This window comes from Eublepharis macularius, chromosome 9 (genome assembly GCF_028583425.1).
Source record: "Eublepharis macularius isolate TG4126 chromosome 9, MPM_Emac_v1.0, whole genome shotgun sequence".
NCBI classification, from domain to species: domain Eukaryota; kingdom Metazoa; phylum Chordata; class Lepidosauria; order Squamata; family Eublepharidae; genus Eublepharis; species Eublepharis macularius.
The window spans coordinates 74,751,113-74,771,638 of record NC_072798.1 but is presented as its reverse complement, the minus strand read 5'-3'; the positions used below and the strand labels follow the sequence as shown (position 1 = coordinate 74,771,638).

The window sequence follows — 20,526 nt, the reverse complement described above, 5'->3', positions numbered from 1 at the left end:
TGGCACTTAGATCTTTCAAGAAAAAAACTGACCGCAATACATACCTGTCATATGAATCTCATCACCCAAAGAGGCTGAGGAACAATGTCCCATACGGGCAGTTCCTGTGCTTCAAATGCAATTCATTGATGGCACAGGATTATGATAGAGTGTGTTGCTGAGTGAACAATTTAGGGAGAGAGGATACCCACGCAGGGTTATTGAGCAGGCAAGAAATAGAGCAGCGGGAATGGACAGGAGAGAGTTGCTGCAGGACCGGTACAGGGACCGGAGCAACAGACTGTTCTGGGCCATCCAATATACCAACAGGGCTCCAGCCATCAGTGAAATCATCAGGAAGCATTGGTATCTGATAGAGCATCTGCCGGGTTGTGCCCTCACATCTCTTGGAAGACCCATTAGACATTTGACCTTGTCCATCTGTACAAATACAGACCTGATACAGAAATGTCAACTGTGTTCAACGTTGTACTCCTAACTCTTTGTTTGTGTGATCCATGTCACCGTGCTTAAGCTGAGCATGACAGTATTTGGCATTCCTACTTTTCAAGAATGGATCTCTCTAACATCTATATCCTGCCTTTTCTAACACAGGCTCAGTGTGGCATACATAGTTCATCTTTTCCACATTTTATCCTCACAACTACCTTGTAAGATAAGTTATACAGACTGGCCCAACGTCATCCAGTGAGCTTCATCACAGAGTGGGGATTTGAACATGGATCTCGCAGATCCTAGTCCCACAACTACACCACACTTGCTCAAATCAGTCCCTCCCTGAAGCCATAAGAACTCTAGGGCTAAGCCTTGAAATGAGTGGAGCGAAAAAGAGATTACCTTTGTCTATGAATGGAGTGTCTCCTTCTCATCTCTGTTTAACATAAATCCTCACATATATCTGGGTTTGGTGGGAAGAACTTCTAAGAGCGAAGATGCTATGATAGTTCTCATTCTAGAAATGTAGCCAATGCTAGTAGTCAGCCTCCATCAATATTCCTTGCTGGCAGTTTTATCTCTATATATCTACTAAGCTCACTCAATTTAATTCTAATTGACTTGGAGAATTGGGCTAATGCTTGCCACCAAAACCCTATCAATTATTTAACAGTTAAATGAATGAGATTGAAATGCATAAAAAGCACTAAGCAAAAGGGAAGAGTTCTTTTTTTTTACCAAAAAAAAAATCCTTCTCTGGGAAAGGCTTTTCCTGTGGCAGTTACAATGCAGTAAATTGTGTGGGTGCAGAACTACTGTCGACTAAAGTACGGGGGGAAAAATCCAACATTGAGAAGATTTGAAATCTCATCGCAAGGAAACAGTGAAATGGGAAATGCTCTCTTCTAGGTAACAAAAATCTTCAGTTTCTTTTCTTGATACTGAAATGCAGGTCTGATGAATAGCACAGTAGAGTGAGGATAGACTAAAATCCTGACTCTTTTGTGTGTAAAGGCTGTTGAAATATCTAGATGCATTTTTGAAAAATAGGATGTTATCTCTCTCTGTGTGTTTTGACTTGGAGTTGGCTAACCTAAAAAAAAAATCAATTTGCCTTGTCAATGCTTCCTGGAGTAGAATTCCACTCTTTGGTCCTTATCCCAGGTAAGACAATATTTGCAATTGTGCTTTTATTTTTTAATGAACAAAATTAAATCTGTGAATGAGATGATTATTACTAAGGCATTTTTGGGTACCTTTGAGTATAAATTGGTTGTTATGGAGACTGATAAAAATAAATGCTGATATCTTGCCCTGGGTTCGTTCCTTCCAGCCTGTTGAAGAAAATTGAACGGGAAACATGGAGAGAAAGTGGCGTCTCTTTAATTGCCACAGTAACCCGCCTAATGGAGAGGTTGCTGGACTACAGGTGAGCAGTCATTGCATGCTCTGCAGCAAGGAATAAAGCCATTGTCTGAAAGCCTAACGCCAGCATTTTCTTATGAGGGATTATCATCAGCAAGAATATAAAAACCAAAACAGACATATTCTTAGCAATCTAGATATAACCGTGAAACAGGCATTTTCTTATGGTTATTGCATAGCCTTTAGGAAACTATTACATTTATGGATTCAAACTAATGGCTGCTGTACCTGTTCAGGAAAATCACATAGTTCAGCTTTCCTAAGGATACAAGTGAGGTCATATGTTTGAGTGCCTCCCCCTGCCCCCTTATTTTAGAAAGATTGCACATTAAGAGCAGGTTCTAGCTTGGTGTCTCCCTGACATACTAGTTTTCAATATACGGCGAGTTTTTAAAAACAAGAATAAAGGGTGCAAGACTTGTATTAGGTATGGTCAGGACCTACTATATGGACTTGCAAAAATTAAGGGTTAGTTTTAGTGTAGATGCCCGCTGATGTGCAATTGATTCATGTGGTGGGTCTGATAGGACATCTTGTGCTGTGCCAAGAGTATCCCTTGCCATGCTTCTTTCTAATTAATCCTGTACATTGTGTACCACAACCCTCACTCTCTTTTTGCATCCAGGGAAGCTGTGGCAACAGAAACAGCTGAGGATGCAGGACAAAATGTATTAGGCTCCGTACAGTTGGCAGAGAACAAGCCAAGTTTGTGGCCTAAAAATATTGCTAAATAGATGAAGCAGGCAAGATATGCAGGTAGCAGTAGTCTCCAGTATTTTTAATAGGTTGGTAAATACAAGGCATATAGGATGAATAAAAAAAATAGGAATACTCTCCAGATATTTGCATTTGTCAAGCTAAACCTCTGATGATGCCAATTTACCATTTATATAGTTCATAATGTTATCTATGCTGTAGTCTATAATGGAATGGAATGGGTGGGAAAAGTTCTTATGGGGCAGCATATTTAGGCCTGCTGTGCTGTGAAACAAATCTGTTTGGCAGTGGAAAGGATCTCTAGCTCCGCATTATATATTATTGGTACTTCTCTCAATTTTTGGACACAATTTTCCATCTTTAAGTAGAAACTAAGTAGAATACTTACAGTATCACTAGGCCAAACACAGACATTATGTCTGCAATCCTACACATATTTTGGAGGGAGTAGGTGCTATTGGTATCAGAAGGACTTACTTTCCAGCAAGAAGCTAAGGTTATTAATTGCATTTGTTTTTCTTGAGATCATGCATGAAATCTTTGCTAGAAACTTAACCAATGTGTTCTGAATTCCATCCTCCTCTGTATCTTTAGTAGACATGGGCATGAAATGGAAAAAACCATAACGAGAGTTTCGTGTTTCGTCACGATCCACGAATTGTGAATCACGAAATTTCATGAAATTGACACATTTGCCGAAATGATTCATTAGTTTCATGATTCATCAGAACCCAGGGCATTTCAACGGCCTCCTTCATACCCGGAGATGCCAAACTCGCAGGGAGACTTCAGCAGGCTGTCCTCCATCCACCCTCCCAGTTTGCAATACATTGATTGGGAAGGTCAATGGGAAGGGTTGGAAGGGAAGTGCTGCCAAAGTGCATGGCTGAAACAGGAACCGGGAGTTGCTGGATCAGAGGAGGGCGAAGGACCGGCCATGGTGTGGAACTGGGCAGGGAAGATGGAGTGAGGGGTGGATGGCAGGCAGGGACAGTCCCAAGAGTTTGGAATGTGGAGGACAAGCTCGATGTTTCTCCAAAACCCCGCCATTCATCCCGAGAACAGGAGGTCTGTGGTTGGTTGATAGACCTGCCTAACAGGGTTTGGAGTGGTGAGATTGGTGTGCCTATGGCTACAGAAGGCCCACCTCCTTGGTTGCCTAGGGGATTGACCCCCCCAGCTCCTGGCTGTATAGGGCAGAATGGAAGATCTCCAGATGGCTAGGAGAGCTGCCAATCATGGGTAAGTGGGCTTTGATTGGGGTTTCCAATGGCAACAAAAGGTCTGGGCCCATTGTTGCCTAGGGAATCAATGGATCGGTGCCAGCCTGTCTGCAATTATGAATCGTTCACAAAGCTAACAAAACAGGCCAAAAAGTTGTGAATTTCGTGATAACTGCGGCCCCACAAATCACTGTTTCACGATACACGAAACGGTCCATTTCATGATGAAATTTGCTTCGTATTTTGATTCGTGCCCATGTCTAATCTTTAGTTTTATAAGAAATGTCCTTGAATGTCAGGAATCTATAACATAGTTGTTACCCTTGCTTCGGTTTCCTAAGACAAGCCCGAATGTTTGCTCCAGTGGGGTCAATTATCTGTTCACTACGGTTGTTTCAGATTAGGAAAATGCCTTGGGGTAAAAAAGCTTTTAAACTTTCCTGCCTTGTATTATGGTTATGACTGAAACTGATACCAAATTCACCCACTGAGAGCTCTGCTTAAGTATTCCCAGTGTCACGTGTAGTTGAACCTTACTCAAAATGTGATTCTTTGGACAAGATCGGTACTTTAGGCACTTATTTTAGTACCAAGAAATAATTTATGCGCACCCATCTCCAGTGTGTGTTTTTTTTAATTTCCAAAAAAGCAAACTATTGTGCCACATCACAAACTGCTTTTCAATGCTCTTCCCCCCCCCCCTTCTGCAAGTTTCAAAAGTGGTTTGTTATGTTGCATTGATGGTTACTGCTGGGGAGGGGCGGGAAAGAAGTCCAAAGGGAGGCTTGAAGAGGGGGGGGGGAATCCCACTCAGATCAAACAGGCCAACATAGCCAGACTTGTATGTAGGTAAAAATGAGTTTACCTTGTACTAGAAAGATTAGATGCTAGACAAGTGCTGAGAGGAGGGAATTTCAAAGATAAGAAGCCACTGCAAAAAAGGCCCTGTCTCTGGTAGCCACTCCCCTTTCTTCAGCAGCTGCAGATGCACAGAGTAATTTGCTCTTGTTCAGCAGTCTAACTGCTGCATTTTTAATATTAAGATAATTGCATGATGAAGAGTGTGTGTCTGTTTTTGTGTGTGTGTAATCAGCAGCCCTACTTTGTTGTATTGTCGAAGGCTTTCACGGCCGGAGAACGATGGTTGTTGTGGGTTTTCCGGGCTGTATTGCCGTGGTCTTGGCATTGTAGTTCCTGACGTTTCGCCAGCAGCTGTGGCTGGCATCTTCAGAGGTGTAGCACCAAAAGACAGAGATCTCTCAGTGTCACAGTGTGGAAAAGATGTAGGTCATTTGTATCTACTCAGGAGGGGTGGGGTTGAGCTGAGTCATCCTGTAAGAGTTTCCCAGGGTGTGGAATGCTAATGGCGGGAGGCTTCACTGTATCCTGAGGAAGTTCTTTTGCATATGGATTGGTACTTGATGTGCTAATCTTCTCTGCAGGGCTATTGTCAAGGATAGAATGTTTTGTTAGCCTGGTGTTTTTCAGAACTGGCAACCATGCTCGGTTCATTCTTAAGGTTTCTTCTTTCCTGTTGAAGTTTTGCTTGTGCTTGTGAATTTCAATGGCTTCCCTGTGCAGTCTGACAAAGTAGTTGGAAGTGTTGTCCAGTATTTTGGTGTCCTGGAATAAGATACTGTGCCCTGTTTGAGTTAGGCTATGTTCAGCCACTGCTGATTTTTCAGGTTGTCCAAGTCTGCAGTGTCTTTCATGTTCTTTTATTCTTGTCTGGATGCTACGCTTTGTGGTCCCGATGTAAACTTGTCCACAGCTGCAGGGTATACGGTATACTCCAGCAGAGACCCCCTAACCTCTGCAGGAGTATACCGTATACCCTGCAGCTGTGGACAAGTTTACATCGGGACCACAAAGCGTAGCATCCAGACAAGAATAAAAGAACATGAAAGACACTGCAGACTTGGACAACCTGAAAAATCAGCAGTGGCTGAACATAGCCTAACTCAAACAGGGCACAGTATCTTATTCCAGGACACCAAAATACTGGACAACACTTCCAACTACTTTGTCAGACTGCACAGGGAAGCCATTGAAATTCACAAGCACAAGCAAAACTTCAACAGGAAAGAAGAAACCTTAAGAATGAACCGAGCATGGTTGCCAGTTCTGAAAAACACCAGGCTAACAAAACATTCTATCCTTGACAATAGCCCTGCAGAGAAGATTAGCACATCAAGTACCAATCCATATGCAAAAGAACTTCCTCAGGATACAGTGAAGCCTCCCGCCATTAGCATTCCACACCCTGGGAAACTCTTACAGGATGACTCAGCTCAACCCCACCCCTCCTGAGTAGATACAAATGACCTACATCTTTTCCACACTGTGACACTGAGAGATCTCTGTCTTTTGGTGCTACACCTCTGAAGATGCCAGCCACAGCTGCTGGCGAAACGTCAGGAACTACAATGCCAAGACCACGGCAATACAGCCCGGAAAACCCACAACAACCATAGCCCTACTTTGTATTTGTAGGTGGGTACTAACTTGCTGTACGTCCCTGAATCAATTGAATATTAGTCTGTTAAAAGAGAATTCCACCTGGATATTTCATTTTATTTGTCATATATATTTTCCCTGTATATTGTCGTTTTTTCCCTCTTCAGAGACTGCATGAAAATGGGTGATGTGGACGGCAAAAAGATTGGATGTACTGTCAGCTTGTTGGTACGTATCTTCTTTGGCTTAGGACATCTTGGTGTTTCATGTTAATGGTGTGGAGGTTGTGCTAAGGATTATTTTTTTTAACCCACTTTAAATCTCAGATTTCTCTTTACATTTTCTGTGTCAATCAAAACTGCTCTAGAATATTACCACATTCATACTATGTTTAAATGTGAATTGACAAGCCTGAAACAATATAGCTGCCCAGTTTTCAAGGGTGTCCGTATATTATTACATAGTCTGGTAAGGAAAGGGAAAAAATCAAAGGAAAAAATGAGGGAGTCAGCATCAAAGCTTGTGAGCAAACCTCTTGCTACTTGTTTGTTTATCTTAAAGCCTTTCTACACAAATAGGGGACCTTATTTTTGTTCCGCTTTTCTCAACCAATCAATACAGTTCCTGGGATGGAAATGGGAAGTGGCTTCTTCTGGAAGCCTTCCTCCTTGTTATTCTCAGTATAGCATTGACCAGCCACAGCTCCTTGGTTGCTCCTTCTGGAATGACTTTGAGGGGCACAGATAAATTGTTCAGGGGCAAACTAGATGTGAAATAGGAAGCACATTTTAATTTTACTTCTCTTGTAGGGCTTCCCCCCCCCCCCTTTTTAAGTACAACCAGACATACAATGTACAGTTCCAGGGAAAAAATCTATTCCTAAAGAACATTTGTGTGGTTAAAAAATATAAATCATACAAACGTTGCCACATTTGCCAGTGCAGAAAGTGACAGTGGAAAGTAAAATGAGCAGTTCAGGCTCCTCTGGAATCCCAGATCCTAATCGAGCAAGCTCATTTCTCCTCCCCCCTCTCCCAAAGACACCTGCTACAGATTGAGTTGCTACTTTTCACTGAGTATTCATTAATGTTTCAAAGACGATGGAAATCATTCTAGAACATACAAGTCATGTGAAGTTTGCCAGTGCTATGGCGACAGTAGACTGGTGCACACACAAGGAAAACACATAGGTGCATGCTAGTGTTGCATACGACGTATTTGAATTATAGCCACATACCAGTTGCAGTTCCAAATTTCCCTTTTTAAAAGCCCTGTTTTCCAGTAGTCCACTGTATGTTAACAGTAAGAGGGCACTTATTACTGAGTTAATTTATTTATTTGGGAAACGGCTGTGCTACCTCTCCTGACTCAGTCCCGCTTGAGGCAGCTTACATGTGAAAGTGCCACCCATGATCATAAATTACCAATATAAAAAATCCTTTTTAAAACTTAGCTTTTGGAATGCTGCCAATTTCCACATTCATTATAATTTATTATTTAGTTAAGGTGTTTCTTTTTTCACTTTTCTCCCCCTCTTCTCCACCAAAAAAGCCAGTGTGATATAGTGTTGTATAGTGTGGTATAATGGTATAGGTGAGAGTGTTGGACGAAGCTCAGGGAGATCCAGGTTCAAATCCCTACTCTGCCATGGAAGTTTGCTGGATGACCTTCACTAAGTCACACACTCTTAACCTAACCTACCTTACACTGTTGTTGGGAGGATAAATTTAAAAAGATGAAAATTATGTAAGCCACTTCTGGTCCTCGTGGGGGGAAAGGTGGGGTATAAACAAAGTAAACAAATACCCACATAATTTAAATAAACACAGTAAGTAAACAATCCAATGTTAAATGAGTGAGGAAAACCCAAAAGAGATCTACCAGCACGGTCTGTCAAGGCCACAGGTTGCAGCCTCAAGGGCCAGGACAATTCTTGCTCTTGGTGAAAGGCTCATGCTACTGGCCATGCCCAGTGTTTTAATATCCATAACAGGAGGGACACACCTGGCCTTAGATCTTAAGCAGTTAGCAGCCATCTCAACTTCACTCCATATTTATTTCAATAGGGACAACCTCTTTGGCATAAATGTGCAGCCTTAAAGGTATCAGCCATTCATGTTCAAATGGAACACAAGATGGTGTGATGGAGCTCACAGAATGTTCACAGAAAGTCCAGACTTTTATGCTTTTTTTTTTTTTAAAAAAGAGCCAAATTGGCTCTTAAGCATTTTCTTAACAGCAAGAGTTTGTCAGAGTAAGAAGTATAAAGCCTCGGTGACATTTTAATTGGTGTGTGTGTATGTGTTAGATTCCTGGGCTCAGGCAGCTCTTTTCAATTCACTGCCTCGAAACCATCAATGTGGACTCATGCAATGCATATGGAAAACTTCACCTGCTCTCCCAAATATCTCAAATTAGATTCTCCTGATGGGTACGTAGGCACAGTTTTGTAACTCAGCAAATTCCTTTGAGCTGCAGCCGCACAATTTCACTTCATAGGACTAAAAGGCAGCAGTGCTAGATTGGAGTTGACTTTACTCATTGACCTCTTCCATTTTCAAACATGCACAATGTAGCTTCTTTACCATTTTACAGTGATGATTTTGATACTTTATATTGCTGGTTGTGGTTTATGAGAATACGGTACAAAAGAGATTTTTGTTAATATCACCAGCTGGAATGATAAGTTGTTGATCTTTCAAAGCATGCTGGTTTTGGAGGGGCGAAGCCAAAGCTGACTGAAGAATGACTACAGAGAGCTGGCATTTCAATCCAGATTGATTCAATCCACAGCCTTGTGGCCCACATTTGTGAATATATTTCCACATTTTCTCAGGCAATAACAATAGGGATAGGGTGGGAGGTAAGCCAGCCTTCCAAACTAAGTGGATCTGCAACATTACCAGATAAGGCCATACACTTTCTACCCAGGAAGAGATGGGAATGCCGTTTCCTAGCTGTGGAAGTCAGGTGCCCGAACAGCTTGACTGGGGAGGATTCAGGCGCAAATTTTAAATATTGATCATCTTACCTACCACCTTGTCATGCTTGCAGTCTTAAAACTAAAGGAGGATTTTTGAACCAGAAACAAGCTCTCATTTTGATGGAAATGGTCTTTTCACAAATTAAAAACCTTTTAAAAAAACTTAGAGGTAATGAAACAGTGTCCAAGGGGGACAGTGCATCCATTTGAGCTATAGCCCACATTGTAATTTTATATACATTCTAATTGCCCACTCGGATAGCTTAAAAGGAACAAAGGAGAAGCTTTGTAATGGGTTCAAATTAGGTGAATTATGATTTTCCCCCCTAATTGTATGCTTATGGATATAGCTGTGTGCCACATATATTACCTCTCAGAGAATACACTTGCACCTATTTCTGTGACTCACACTGCAAATGGTCTTTGAAGAGGAAAATTTTGCTAAGAGCTAGGTCATTTATACATGCGCACTGGTAGATTACTGAACACATGATTAATCACAGTTGTGAATGTGAACTGATACCTGTGAAAGCTGTTGTTAGAGGTTATGTGATACAAAAGTTCTTTCTGACTCTAGCTACTCATTCACAAGCGGAAACTGGCATTCAGTAGTGTGGCCAGGTGGATATTCACGAGTAGGCTCACCTTTAAATGGCTCGAATTATAGATTCTGTGAGGTGATCTTAAAGCTTTGTGTGTTTCACAATATGCTTTTATTCCAGAATTTTTATAAGACAGAATTGAATAAAGAGGAAATGTATATTCGGTATATACATAAACTGCATGATCTGCACCTAAAAGCGCAAAACTTTACAGGTAACACTTGCCGTATATGATCTGTGTGAAATGTTTTCGTAAAAAATGTTGTAGCATAACAGGGAAATATAGGAGAGTAAATATTATTGTGGTCTTGGTTGGCGTTTTTATTTTTAAAAATCTGGGCATGAGCAAAAAGAGTGGAAGTCACTACGATGAGAGGCAATTTCTCAACTCAGCTGAGCTTTCTGATCCACCAATCTGATCTCCCTCCCAAAGCACTGGGAAGAGTGACAGGAAAAGAATAATTAACCTTGGGGTGGTGAGATGAGATAGTAACCTGCATGCTAGAGTCCTTTTGCTTGTTACCAACCTTTGGCGGCTGGTTTCTCGATTAGTTCCACTGAAAATTCATTGTATCACTTCATTATCTCCTTTGTTTACCTACTCAGCAACTTAATCAGAGGCCAAAGTGGTGTCCAGTGAGGAAAATACCTCTTTATAATTACTTATGTTTGCTCTTTGGAAAATGTTTGTGGGGCATCAATAGCATTAAGATACAAAGGGAAAACTCCCAGGAACCCCTCAACTATATACTATATATATCAAAAATTTAATTACACTATCATGATCCAAATACAAAGATATACACAATTTCATACAATGTTACAATATTACAAAGACTCATTCCATAAATACAGTCACATATTATACATTTACAAGGTGCTGTAATAGACAGAAGCCAATTCTGTTGCACAGTTAAATCCTTTCCTATGCCAATGGCTTGAAAGGAAACAAATCACTATAGTCAAAAGAGGTGTGAATTCCAAATAGCTGCAAATTTCATAGTAGAAAATCTAGATGGCAAATTCCGGAGTACACCATCCGGGTCCCTCCCCGGTTCTCCTGGTTGTTGGCAACGAGCCCGCCAGCTAAAACTGCTCGTTTCGGATTCCCTTCTTCTCAGCCTCCTTTCTGCCATAAAAATGTCACAAATTACCAGCTACACTTAATACAAACATTTAAACAGTACAGTTAACTTCTTTAACTTACAGTTAACTTCTTTAACTTTAACTTACATATACATAACGTCCGAAGTCACAGTCTCCAACTTAATGTGCTCACAGCAAGGCTTTCTCCTTCCAATCAGTGGTAATACACAGCAGGTGCCTGTCTACAGTTCCGTGCCTCTTTATTCTTTCCTCTTTCCTTTTTCTCATTCCTCTTAAAGGCACAGTACTCTCTGTCCTCCATACCTCATTGCTGCAGATCCAACACTATTCACAGGAATACTGCAAAGTTAATTTCATTGTTTAACCCATGGGGTACCAGACAATTCATTCTATAGATCCATTGAGTCTCCAATTGCAGTAACTTGTTGTTGTTGCTGTTATTAGATTGCACTACCTCAAGTACTGAATATCTAAGTTCTGTTTCGTTGTCATGACACTGAGTGAAATGATCCACTAATGGGGCTTCTAGGTTTCTTGTACGAATTTTAGAAAGATGTTCCCTTATTCTTACTCTAACTGGTCGTTTCGTGCTGCCCACATAAAACAGGGGACATGGACATTGAATAATATATACCACTTGTGACGTAGAACATGTCGAAAAGGACTTGGAATAAAGTGGCCTTCCCGTCCCAGGATGTTTAATCGATGTTAAAGGTATACTTAGGGCACATACATTACAGTGGCCACAAATATGATGGCCAATTGGCAATAAAGACGGAACGATGTCCTCCCTGAAGCACTGTATACCTCGATCCCCCATTCTGAGGCGAGAAGGGTTCATGAGAATGTATTGCTTAATAGACGAACGGACCATCCCCCAACCCCTTTTCTTTTGCATTTATTAGACATCCTAGAGAGGAATTATTTTCGATTTGGGCAACAGTTTTTCTATCAAGTTAAGGGGGTTGCCATGGGCAGTTCAGCAGCCCCCTGTATTGCTAATTTGTTTATGGCTGATATGGAGGAACGGTTCATCTTAAATCAAGCCCATAACCCTTTCTATGAACATATTGTTTTTGTGAAACGATTTATTGATGACATTTTTCTTGTAATGAGGGGGCGGGAACATGCAAAAGATCTCGTAAGCTGGCTGAACCAGATAGATGTTAATATCAAGTTTACCTATCAGGGACATGAGCAATGCATACCATTCCTAGATGTGGTAGTATATAAAATTTCGGATACCAGGTTAGGTGTCAGACCTTACAAAAAGCCCACTGATCGATCTGCTTATCTTGACTATTCATCCTTCCACAGACGGAACCTTAAAAATAACATTCCTTATGGTCAATTCCTTCGCATTAAACGTAACTCTACCAATGTCTCAGATTTCAAACAGGAGGCACTCAACATGAGTAGAGCTTTTGAATTGAGAGGATATCCGAGAAAAGTGGTAGATGGTGCCCGGAGGCGGGCAATAGCTAAACCGCGGCAGGATTTATTAGGAACTCACCATATACAGAGGCATGTTGATGGGGGTGTTACATGGGGACTTGAATTTTCCCATTTAGCTGGTGATATTGCCAGTATTGTTAAAAGACATTGGCATATCATCAAGGATATACCAGGATGTGACATACCTTTGAAGGTCGGGTTCAGACGAACTCGCAGTTTGCGTGACGTTTTGGTACATTCAGACTTCAGGGAGGACATCGTTCCGTCTTTATTGCCAATTGGCCATCATATTTGTGGCCACTGTAATGTATGTGCCCTAAGTATACCTTTAACATCGATTAAACATCCTGGGACAGGAAGGCCACTTTATTCCAAGTCCTTTTCGACATGTTCTACGTCACAAGTGGTATATATTATTCAATGTCCATGTCCCCTGTTTTATGTGGGCAGTACGAAACGACCAGTTAGAGTAAGAATAAGGGAACATCTTTCTAAAATTCGTACAAGAAACCTAGAAGCCCCATTAGTGGATCATTTCACTCAGTGTCATGACAACGAAACAGAACTTAGATATTCAGTACTTGAGGTAGTGCAATCTAATAACAGCAACAACAACAAGTTACTGCAATTGGAGACTCAATGGATCTATAGAATGAATTGTCTGGTACCCCATGGGTTAAACAATGAAATTAACTTTGCAGTATTCCTGTGAATAGTGTTGGATCTGCAGCAATGAGGTATGGAGGACAGAGAGTACTGTGCCTTTAAGAGGAATGAGAAAAAGGAAAGAGGAAAGAATAAAGAGGCACGGAACTGTAGACAGGCACCTGCTGTGTATTACCACTGATTGGAAGGAGAAAGCCTTGCTGTGAGCACATTAAGTTGGAGACTGTGACTTCGGACGTTATGTATATGTAAGTTAAAGTTAAAGAAGTTAACTGTAAGTTAAAGAAGTTAACTGTACTGTTTAAATGTTTGTATTAAGTGTAGCTGGTAATTTGTGACATTTTTATGGCAGAAAGGAGGCTGAGAAGAAGGGAATCCGAAACGAGCAGTTTTAGCTGGCGGGCTCGTTGCCAACAACCAGGAGAACCGGGGAGGGACCCGGATGGTGTACTCTGGAATTTGCCATCTAGATTTTCTACTATGAAATTTGCAGCTATTTGGAATTCACACCTCTTTTGACTATAGTGATTTGTTTCCTTTCAAGCCATTGGCATAGGAAAGGATTTAACTGTGCAACAGAATTGGCTTCTGTCTATTACAGCACCTTGTAAATGTATAATATGTGACTGTATTTATGGAATGAGTCTTTGTAATATTGTAACATTGTATGAAATTGTGTATATCTTTGTATTTGGATCATGATAGTGTAATTAAATTTTTGATATATATAGTATATAGTTGAGGGGTTCCTGGGAGTTTTCCCTTTGTATCTTGGTGTTTTGGAATCCATCCCATTTAGTATTGTAGTGCATCAATAGCATTGACATTATCTTGAGTACACGCTATGAACAGTGACCCAAATGTTACTTTTTTTAATTGTTGTTAACTGCTGAGGTAAATCTTTTTTGTGGGAAAAGTGGTGTTGACTTTAAGAGCGTCTTGGAAACTGTCAAGAAACTGACCTCTCTCCGTCCATTTTTTGGCTTTTCAAAACTTTGGTTAAGGCTTTTGGGCATGGTTAGGCCACAGAAAGAGAAATCTCTGGACATTAACTGAGCTCTGAGTTCTGAGTTAGCAGTTTTCAGAGAAATAAGATGGTGCAGATGAGATCAAAGGGCTCGAAGGCCATACACTAGGATAGGAGGTGTTACTGCATTCCATCTAGTTAGTTCAAGGAACATTGGTTGGGGTAAGTGAATACGTCCCAGCTATAGACAGATGTGGTCACGTGTCCTAGTGACAGCCTAATCAAGCTGGATCAGGCCAGACGGTGACACGCACCTTCACAGCCAGGGTGTAAGTATCCTATGGACACAATTCTCTGGACTGACCTTCCGGAAAAGGTTCAAAACTGCCAGCTTTTTTACAGTTTGGGAAGTGGTATAAGGCAGTGTTTTTAGAAGGCATTATTTTTTTGAGTTGTGATGCTCTTGTAGCAATCTGAGGAGTCATAGGAGTCATGAGGTTCCCACTGGCCACCACCATGTCACTTCCAGAAGTGACATCATTGTGCCTGTGGCAGGCATGCTCTTGAGTTTCACAGGGGCCCACAGGGGCATGCTCCCATCCTTCACAGACCCCACCCCCATCCTCCTCGGGAGCGCACACTCAGGAAGATCCAAAAGGTGAGCACCAATTTTCCTCCCTCCCACTGGGAGGGTAAGGGGACCTGGCAAACCCATGTGGGAACTGCCACATGCTTATACCCTGGAGAGCTGCAACTTATTGGGTCTTCAGGATCAAGGTGGTCCCCCTGTTTGAATAGGCTTTTGAGAGCACTGCCCTAGAATGTAATTTCCAAGACTCTGTTTGCAGGTTAGAAAGCAGGACATTTTAAGATTTGAAAATTATCTAGATAATCTTTTAGACTTCCATCTTTCTTATCAATGCTTTGCTGTCTAACCTTCTGCCCTACAAAACAGATTTTCTACTTCATGATTCACTTTTGTTAGTTTTCTTTGGTTGCTAGTGGATTTATGTGGCTGCCAGTTGCGTTATTTAGAATGATTGATATCTTTGGCATTGTCCAGCACATCAGTAGGGGAAATGAAATCCAGTGTATATCTGGATCCAGTTTAACACCCTGTATTATTTTTCTTTCACTTTATAGAAAATAGTAAACATAGTTGTTTATTTTTGCACATTAGGATCTGTAAAAGAGATTTCTATGATCTCTTGAATGCTTTTTTGCAGTTTAAGAACATTCTTAAATATAATTGTTACTTTCTAATTAATATTGTTATCCTGCGATATCATTGGCTGTTTGAAAGCTTCACTTAGTGAGAAGTGCAGGAGCATGCCCGCTGCCGGGTGCAGTGATGTCACTGCCAGAAGTGGGCAGCGGGCCCACTATGCGCTGGTTGTTTACCTCTTGGGTCCATTCTCCAGGCCCTTTCCCCCCCTGCCAGCCAGGTGAATGGTGGTGGGGGGCAGAGGCTGGAAGTGGGGGATCCCTTGCCCCCGCTGGGGAACCTGGCAGCCCTAATTATATCACCTCTGTACTGAAAGATATATATTGGCTGCCTGTTTGGTTCCAGGCCCAAATTCAAAGTATACTGCTTGCCTAGAAACTTCTAAATGGTTTGAGAATGCAGGGTACATGAAGGACCACTTTCTCCCTGATTGTTCCCTGCAAGAGTTAAGACCTTCTTCACAAGCCCTGCTTTGCATGCCATTTTCAGAGGTGAGGTTAGTGGCAAACACATACAGGGCATTTTCAGTAGTGGTGCCTGGTGCCTCTTCTGTGATACGTTGTTTGTTCTGTTCCTCTTGCTTTTAGGTATCAAGCCAAAACATTTTTATTTTCCCAAGCTTTTATTTGAGTTTTCTCTCACCTTTTGGGTGTTTTTAGCTTTCCATTTATTTCATGATTTTTATATTGTTCCTGATATGGCCTGTTTTTGTGGTTTTATGGGAATGTGGATTATGTCTTGATTTCACTGGTTATCTCCTGTGAGTTATTTTTATTTCTATGTGGATTTTGATTGCTTAATGGAGAGTTGCTGATCTGGTTTGCTTTGTTTCTAGCTGATTAATTATATTAAATTTTTGTTGTTGTTTTACTTTGTTTTGATTATGTTAGCCACTTCATTCAGACCCTTCTGAAGAAACATTAAGAAATACACTAAATAAAGAAATAACATTATATTTGTGTGCATCACCATGACATTTATTTCATTTTTACCTTTAACATATTATAGAGGCTGCTTACACACTGTTGCTCTATGATGAACTGTTGGAATGGTCAGACCGGCCCCTGAGAGAATTCCTAAACTACCCCATGCAAACAGAGTGGCAGCGTAAAGAATATCTTCATCTCACTATTATCCAGAACTTTGATAGGGGAAAAGTGAGTTTTATTTTTAAAGCCAATTTATAATTAATAATATATTATATTGTTGATTATATTGCCCTTATAAATATGACAGGTGATTTCTTATCTTTATGTTATGGCTTCAGATGCCTCATAAAACTACAATTTAATTAGATTAACTAGGGTTAATCATTTGAATATTGGCCACCCCTCTAATTAATGTTAGTTAAGATACATCAAACCAGGATCTGAAAGCAAGGTTTGAAATTGGCTTGTTAATTGCATCGTGTACAAATGTGGACATTTTGGCTTGATCTCAGCTTGTGCCTTGGTTGTTCCCCTTGTTGCAGTCCATGCGGGATTTCTACAAGAGCAGATTGGGGTTAGGTGATGAAGGCTGATTCCGCGCTTGTTGAATAATGCACTTTCAATGCATTTTATCAATCGTTTGAGGTGGATTTTTTGTTCCGCACATGAAAAAATCCGTTCTAGTGTTGGCTTCAGCAACATATATAGTAAAAATTTGTTAAGGAGTACCAAGATTTCAGTGATGGTGAGCTGAATCTTCACTTCACAAACCAACCAAAATAAAATAAACCATAGTTTGAGACAATCCATGTCACTTACAATGAATCAAATGTATAGTACTTTTCAGTGCCCCATTGGCTTTACAATTTTATCTTGTTTAACATCTGTCTGTGACATATCAGACTTTGGGGCTGGAATTGCCTGAAGCAGGGATGGTGAATGTTTTACTTAGTTTGCTACACATCCCTGAAGCAGGGATGGTGAATGTTTTACTTAGTTTGCTACACAAGCACTTCTTGTATTGTCGAAGGCTTTCCACAACACCATACTTCTTGTATTTATTAATAAGTGCCTTGGTCTGGCTACATGATTGAAAATTGATTACTTCTCTATTCTACCTAATATCAGCCTAATTCTTGCTTACATCCAATGGCCAAGGTTAAGCAAGAATGGGATTTTAATTATATATTGAATGCATTTTGAATGGATGTTCAGTTTTTATAATGTCTGATCGACAGAACAGTTCAGGTGTGTTGCCCTAGTCAGTACTAGGTTTATAGTATTCTGTGAGTGCAGTTCATTAATCTGAGAAAAGAAGAGGCTGAAAAACCATATTGTCGGCTTTTATAAGCAGCTGTTCTCTGCCTGTTAGTTAATATGCCCTGAAAGTGCTAGTTAATGTTATATTGCAATGCCAGCAGGAGACACTTGAAAATCTGTTTGAAACAGCTAAAAAACCTTATAGGGAGTCTTCTTTGGGTGGAAAAATCCTCTTCTTTATTTGTCTGCAGTGCTGGGAGAATGGCATTATCCTTTGCAGAAAGATCGCTGAGCAGTATGAGAGCTATTATGACTACAGAAACCTCAGCAAGATGCGGGTAATAGAGCTGGACTTATTTTTTTGTCATTAAGAAATACATAAACATTGCTTTTTCGTTAGTGAACAAGGCAACAATACATTTTTCTAGTGTAACTTTCATGCTAAAAATAAGTGTTTGATTTGATGAACACATAGATAACTGCTGCGGAGGACATGTAGGGAGAGTAAGAACAAACAAGCAAGCCATACATGTGCTATTTCTGTTCATATTTGACAAGTTGACTAAAAAAAGAAAGAAAACATTGACTGGGATCGAATAGCGTCTTTCTGTGAGCTGAAGGCACTTCAAATTGTGCCACGGATGTCCCTTATTCCTCCTGTCTTGTTGCAGCCCTTTGTGTCACATTGCAGAGGATCTCTTACGCCATAGAACTAGCTTTGGGGGGTTACAGGGATCTGTAGTGGGAAGGTGAAGGTGAAAATCCCATTCTGTAAACAAAGCGCTATTCGCGGTTCAATGGACCCAGAGTTTCCACACTTGAAACTCTTTTACAGTCCTTTTCAGATAGTTCCCAAACTATATAGATTTTCTGTTCCATATTCTCCATTAATGCTGCTTGTTTTCTGTTCTATATTTAACTGTTGTGTTCATTATTACTATCGCCTGGGAAACATAAGAGAGAATCATTTTGCAGCATGTATATAATTTTTTTTCCTGTGCACTGAGATTTTGGTGGTATACAAAGGCACAGCTTCTATCATTTCTTTCCTGCTTCCTGTGATATTTGATCCCTCTTTCTGCTAAGAGCAAAATTTCCAAAAATAGTTTGCTGTGTGGCACAAAATCTTGCTGTTTAAAGGGGGAAAGTCAAAAGCTCACTGGGAAGGTCTAAAATAGGTCTTCTTAGAATCATGGCTGAACAATGCATGGCTGAGACAAAGAATTCAGATGAAGGGAGAGGTTACACAAGCAGAAAAGTTTTGCATCTGTGGAACCATGTTGATCCCAGTGCTGGTCCTCCTGTGCCTGCAGGTTGTTTTTAAACCTCACAACAATATCACCTTTCACATTGAATCTATCTAGTGTGATGTATCTGTGAATATTATACCGTAACCTTTGTACATTATTGCTACATACCAGGGCTTTTTTTCTGGGAAAAGAGGTGGTGGAACTCAGTGGGTTGCCCTCGGAGAAAATAGTCACATGGCTGGTGGCCCCGCCCCCTGATCTCCAGACAGAGGGGAGTTGAGATTGCCCTCCGCACCGTTTGGCGGTGTGGAGGGCAGTCTAAACTCCCCTCTGTCTGGAGATCAGGGGGCGGGGCCACCAGCCATGTGACCATTTTCAAGATGTTCCGGAACTCCGTTCCACCGCATTCCAGCTGGAAAAAAGCCCTGCTACATACATTCTAAAGATGACACACTATCCCTCCTACCTACAAAAATCCAGGGTAAATGCAGGTATCTGGAAGTACAAAGGTATAGTTGGAAACTTGATATGAACAGGAAAAATCAGCTTTGAACTTAGTTGCATTTCAGCTATGATGTAAACAAGCACAATTATTTAAGGCAGTATACATGGAACTATTCCATGTGATCCTTGAAACAAATTTGTAAAGTAGATTAGGTTGTATGATAGTGACTGGGCTAAGGTGACTTAAGTTCCTATACTAAGCAAGGTTACTCTCTTTTATGTCAATTGAATTTGATATGCTTATAAGGTAGGTTTGGCTTAGTCCCTTTTAATGAGTTTCCTGGATAGCAGAGAATTTAAACCCAAGTCCAAAATTCTGACTTTTACACTACATTGATTTTTACATGAGTGTTAGATCTAAGAAATACCTGAATATTTGTGCCTGGCCACAATTTTGTATGAATTTTTCCCACCTACCTTGAACAGTATCATGGAAAGAAGAGATAGCATTAATTGTATATAACCAAAGCCATTACAATCAATCACAAAGAACATAAAACATAAGTCATTTTGCAACTTTAGCCATATCACACTCTATGTGAAACAAGCAAGTTGGTGTCCTAGAGAAGAAAAATCACCTTCTCTGCTTCTGAGGAAGAGTTTAAAGTTTTAAACCCTTCAAGAAGGCTACAAGATATTTGATTCTTTGCTCTGTGTAAAGAGGACAGGACAGAATATAATGAGGCAAATCCTCATGAAATAGTGCACCTCAAATACATAAGCATGAAGCAGTTAATTTTGAAGAATAGCAACCATCAAGCAAGGCTGTTGGCATAGTCTGGAACCAAGTAGATGTAAAGGCTGTTCTATGAAGGGTCATGCATGCTAGACAGGTAGGAGGCTCTGACAAGGTCCCTTTTAATCAGTTTGAACCAGGGGGAAAATTTGGAGCTGGAGATTGATTCTCTATCTGTAGCCACCTCATACTTGAACGCCCAGTATTTTGGAGTTCTCCATTTTCTAAAATATTTTAAAGACCACAAAAAAGTAACATTTCACTCATTCTCACATAGATGATGGAAGCTTCTTTGTATGATAAAATTATGGATCAACAGCGTTTGGAGCCAGAGTTTTTCAGAGTTGGATTTTATGGGAAAAAATTTCCTTTTTTCTTACGAGTGAGTACCAAAGATATTTGTTGTACTTATGCTTATATTTATGATGTTTTGTCATGCTTGAGATGTATTATCCAGTGTGGTCCTAATCCTGCTGGTCACTGACTGACATCTGAGCACCAAATAAGCTCAAGCAACATTTTATTTGATGCAGGCTGTTTCCTCCTGCTTTTTTCTTTTTGATTCTGCTTAATAGCTTTTATAGA

At 40.6% G+C, this 20,526-nt stretch overlaps 1 protein-coding gene across 1 annotated transcript in view; it reads left to right on the top strand.

Moving 5' to 3' along the window:
* The window catches only part of DOCK4 (dedicator of cytokinesis 4), a 336,163-nt gene that overhangs the window by 280,305 nt on the left and 35,332 nt on the right, over positions 1 to 20,526 (top strand). The window contains exons 33-38 of the mRNA XM_054987847.1: positions 1,769 to 1,864; positions 6,425 to 6,485; positions 9,963 to 10,056; positions 16,271 to 16,419; positions 17,703 to 17,789; positions 20,219 to 20,323. Coding sequence (XP_054843822.1) covers positions 1,769 to 1,864; positions 6,425 to 6,485; positions 9,963 to 10,056; positions 16,271 to 16,419; positions 17,703 to 17,789; positions 20,219 to 20,323 — 592 coding nt within the window. The remainder of the gene's footprint in view (positions 1 to 1,768; positions 1,865 to 6,424; positions 6,486 to 9,962; positions 10,057 to 16,270; positions 16,420 to 17,702; positions 17,790 to 20,218; positions 20,324 to 20,526) is intronic.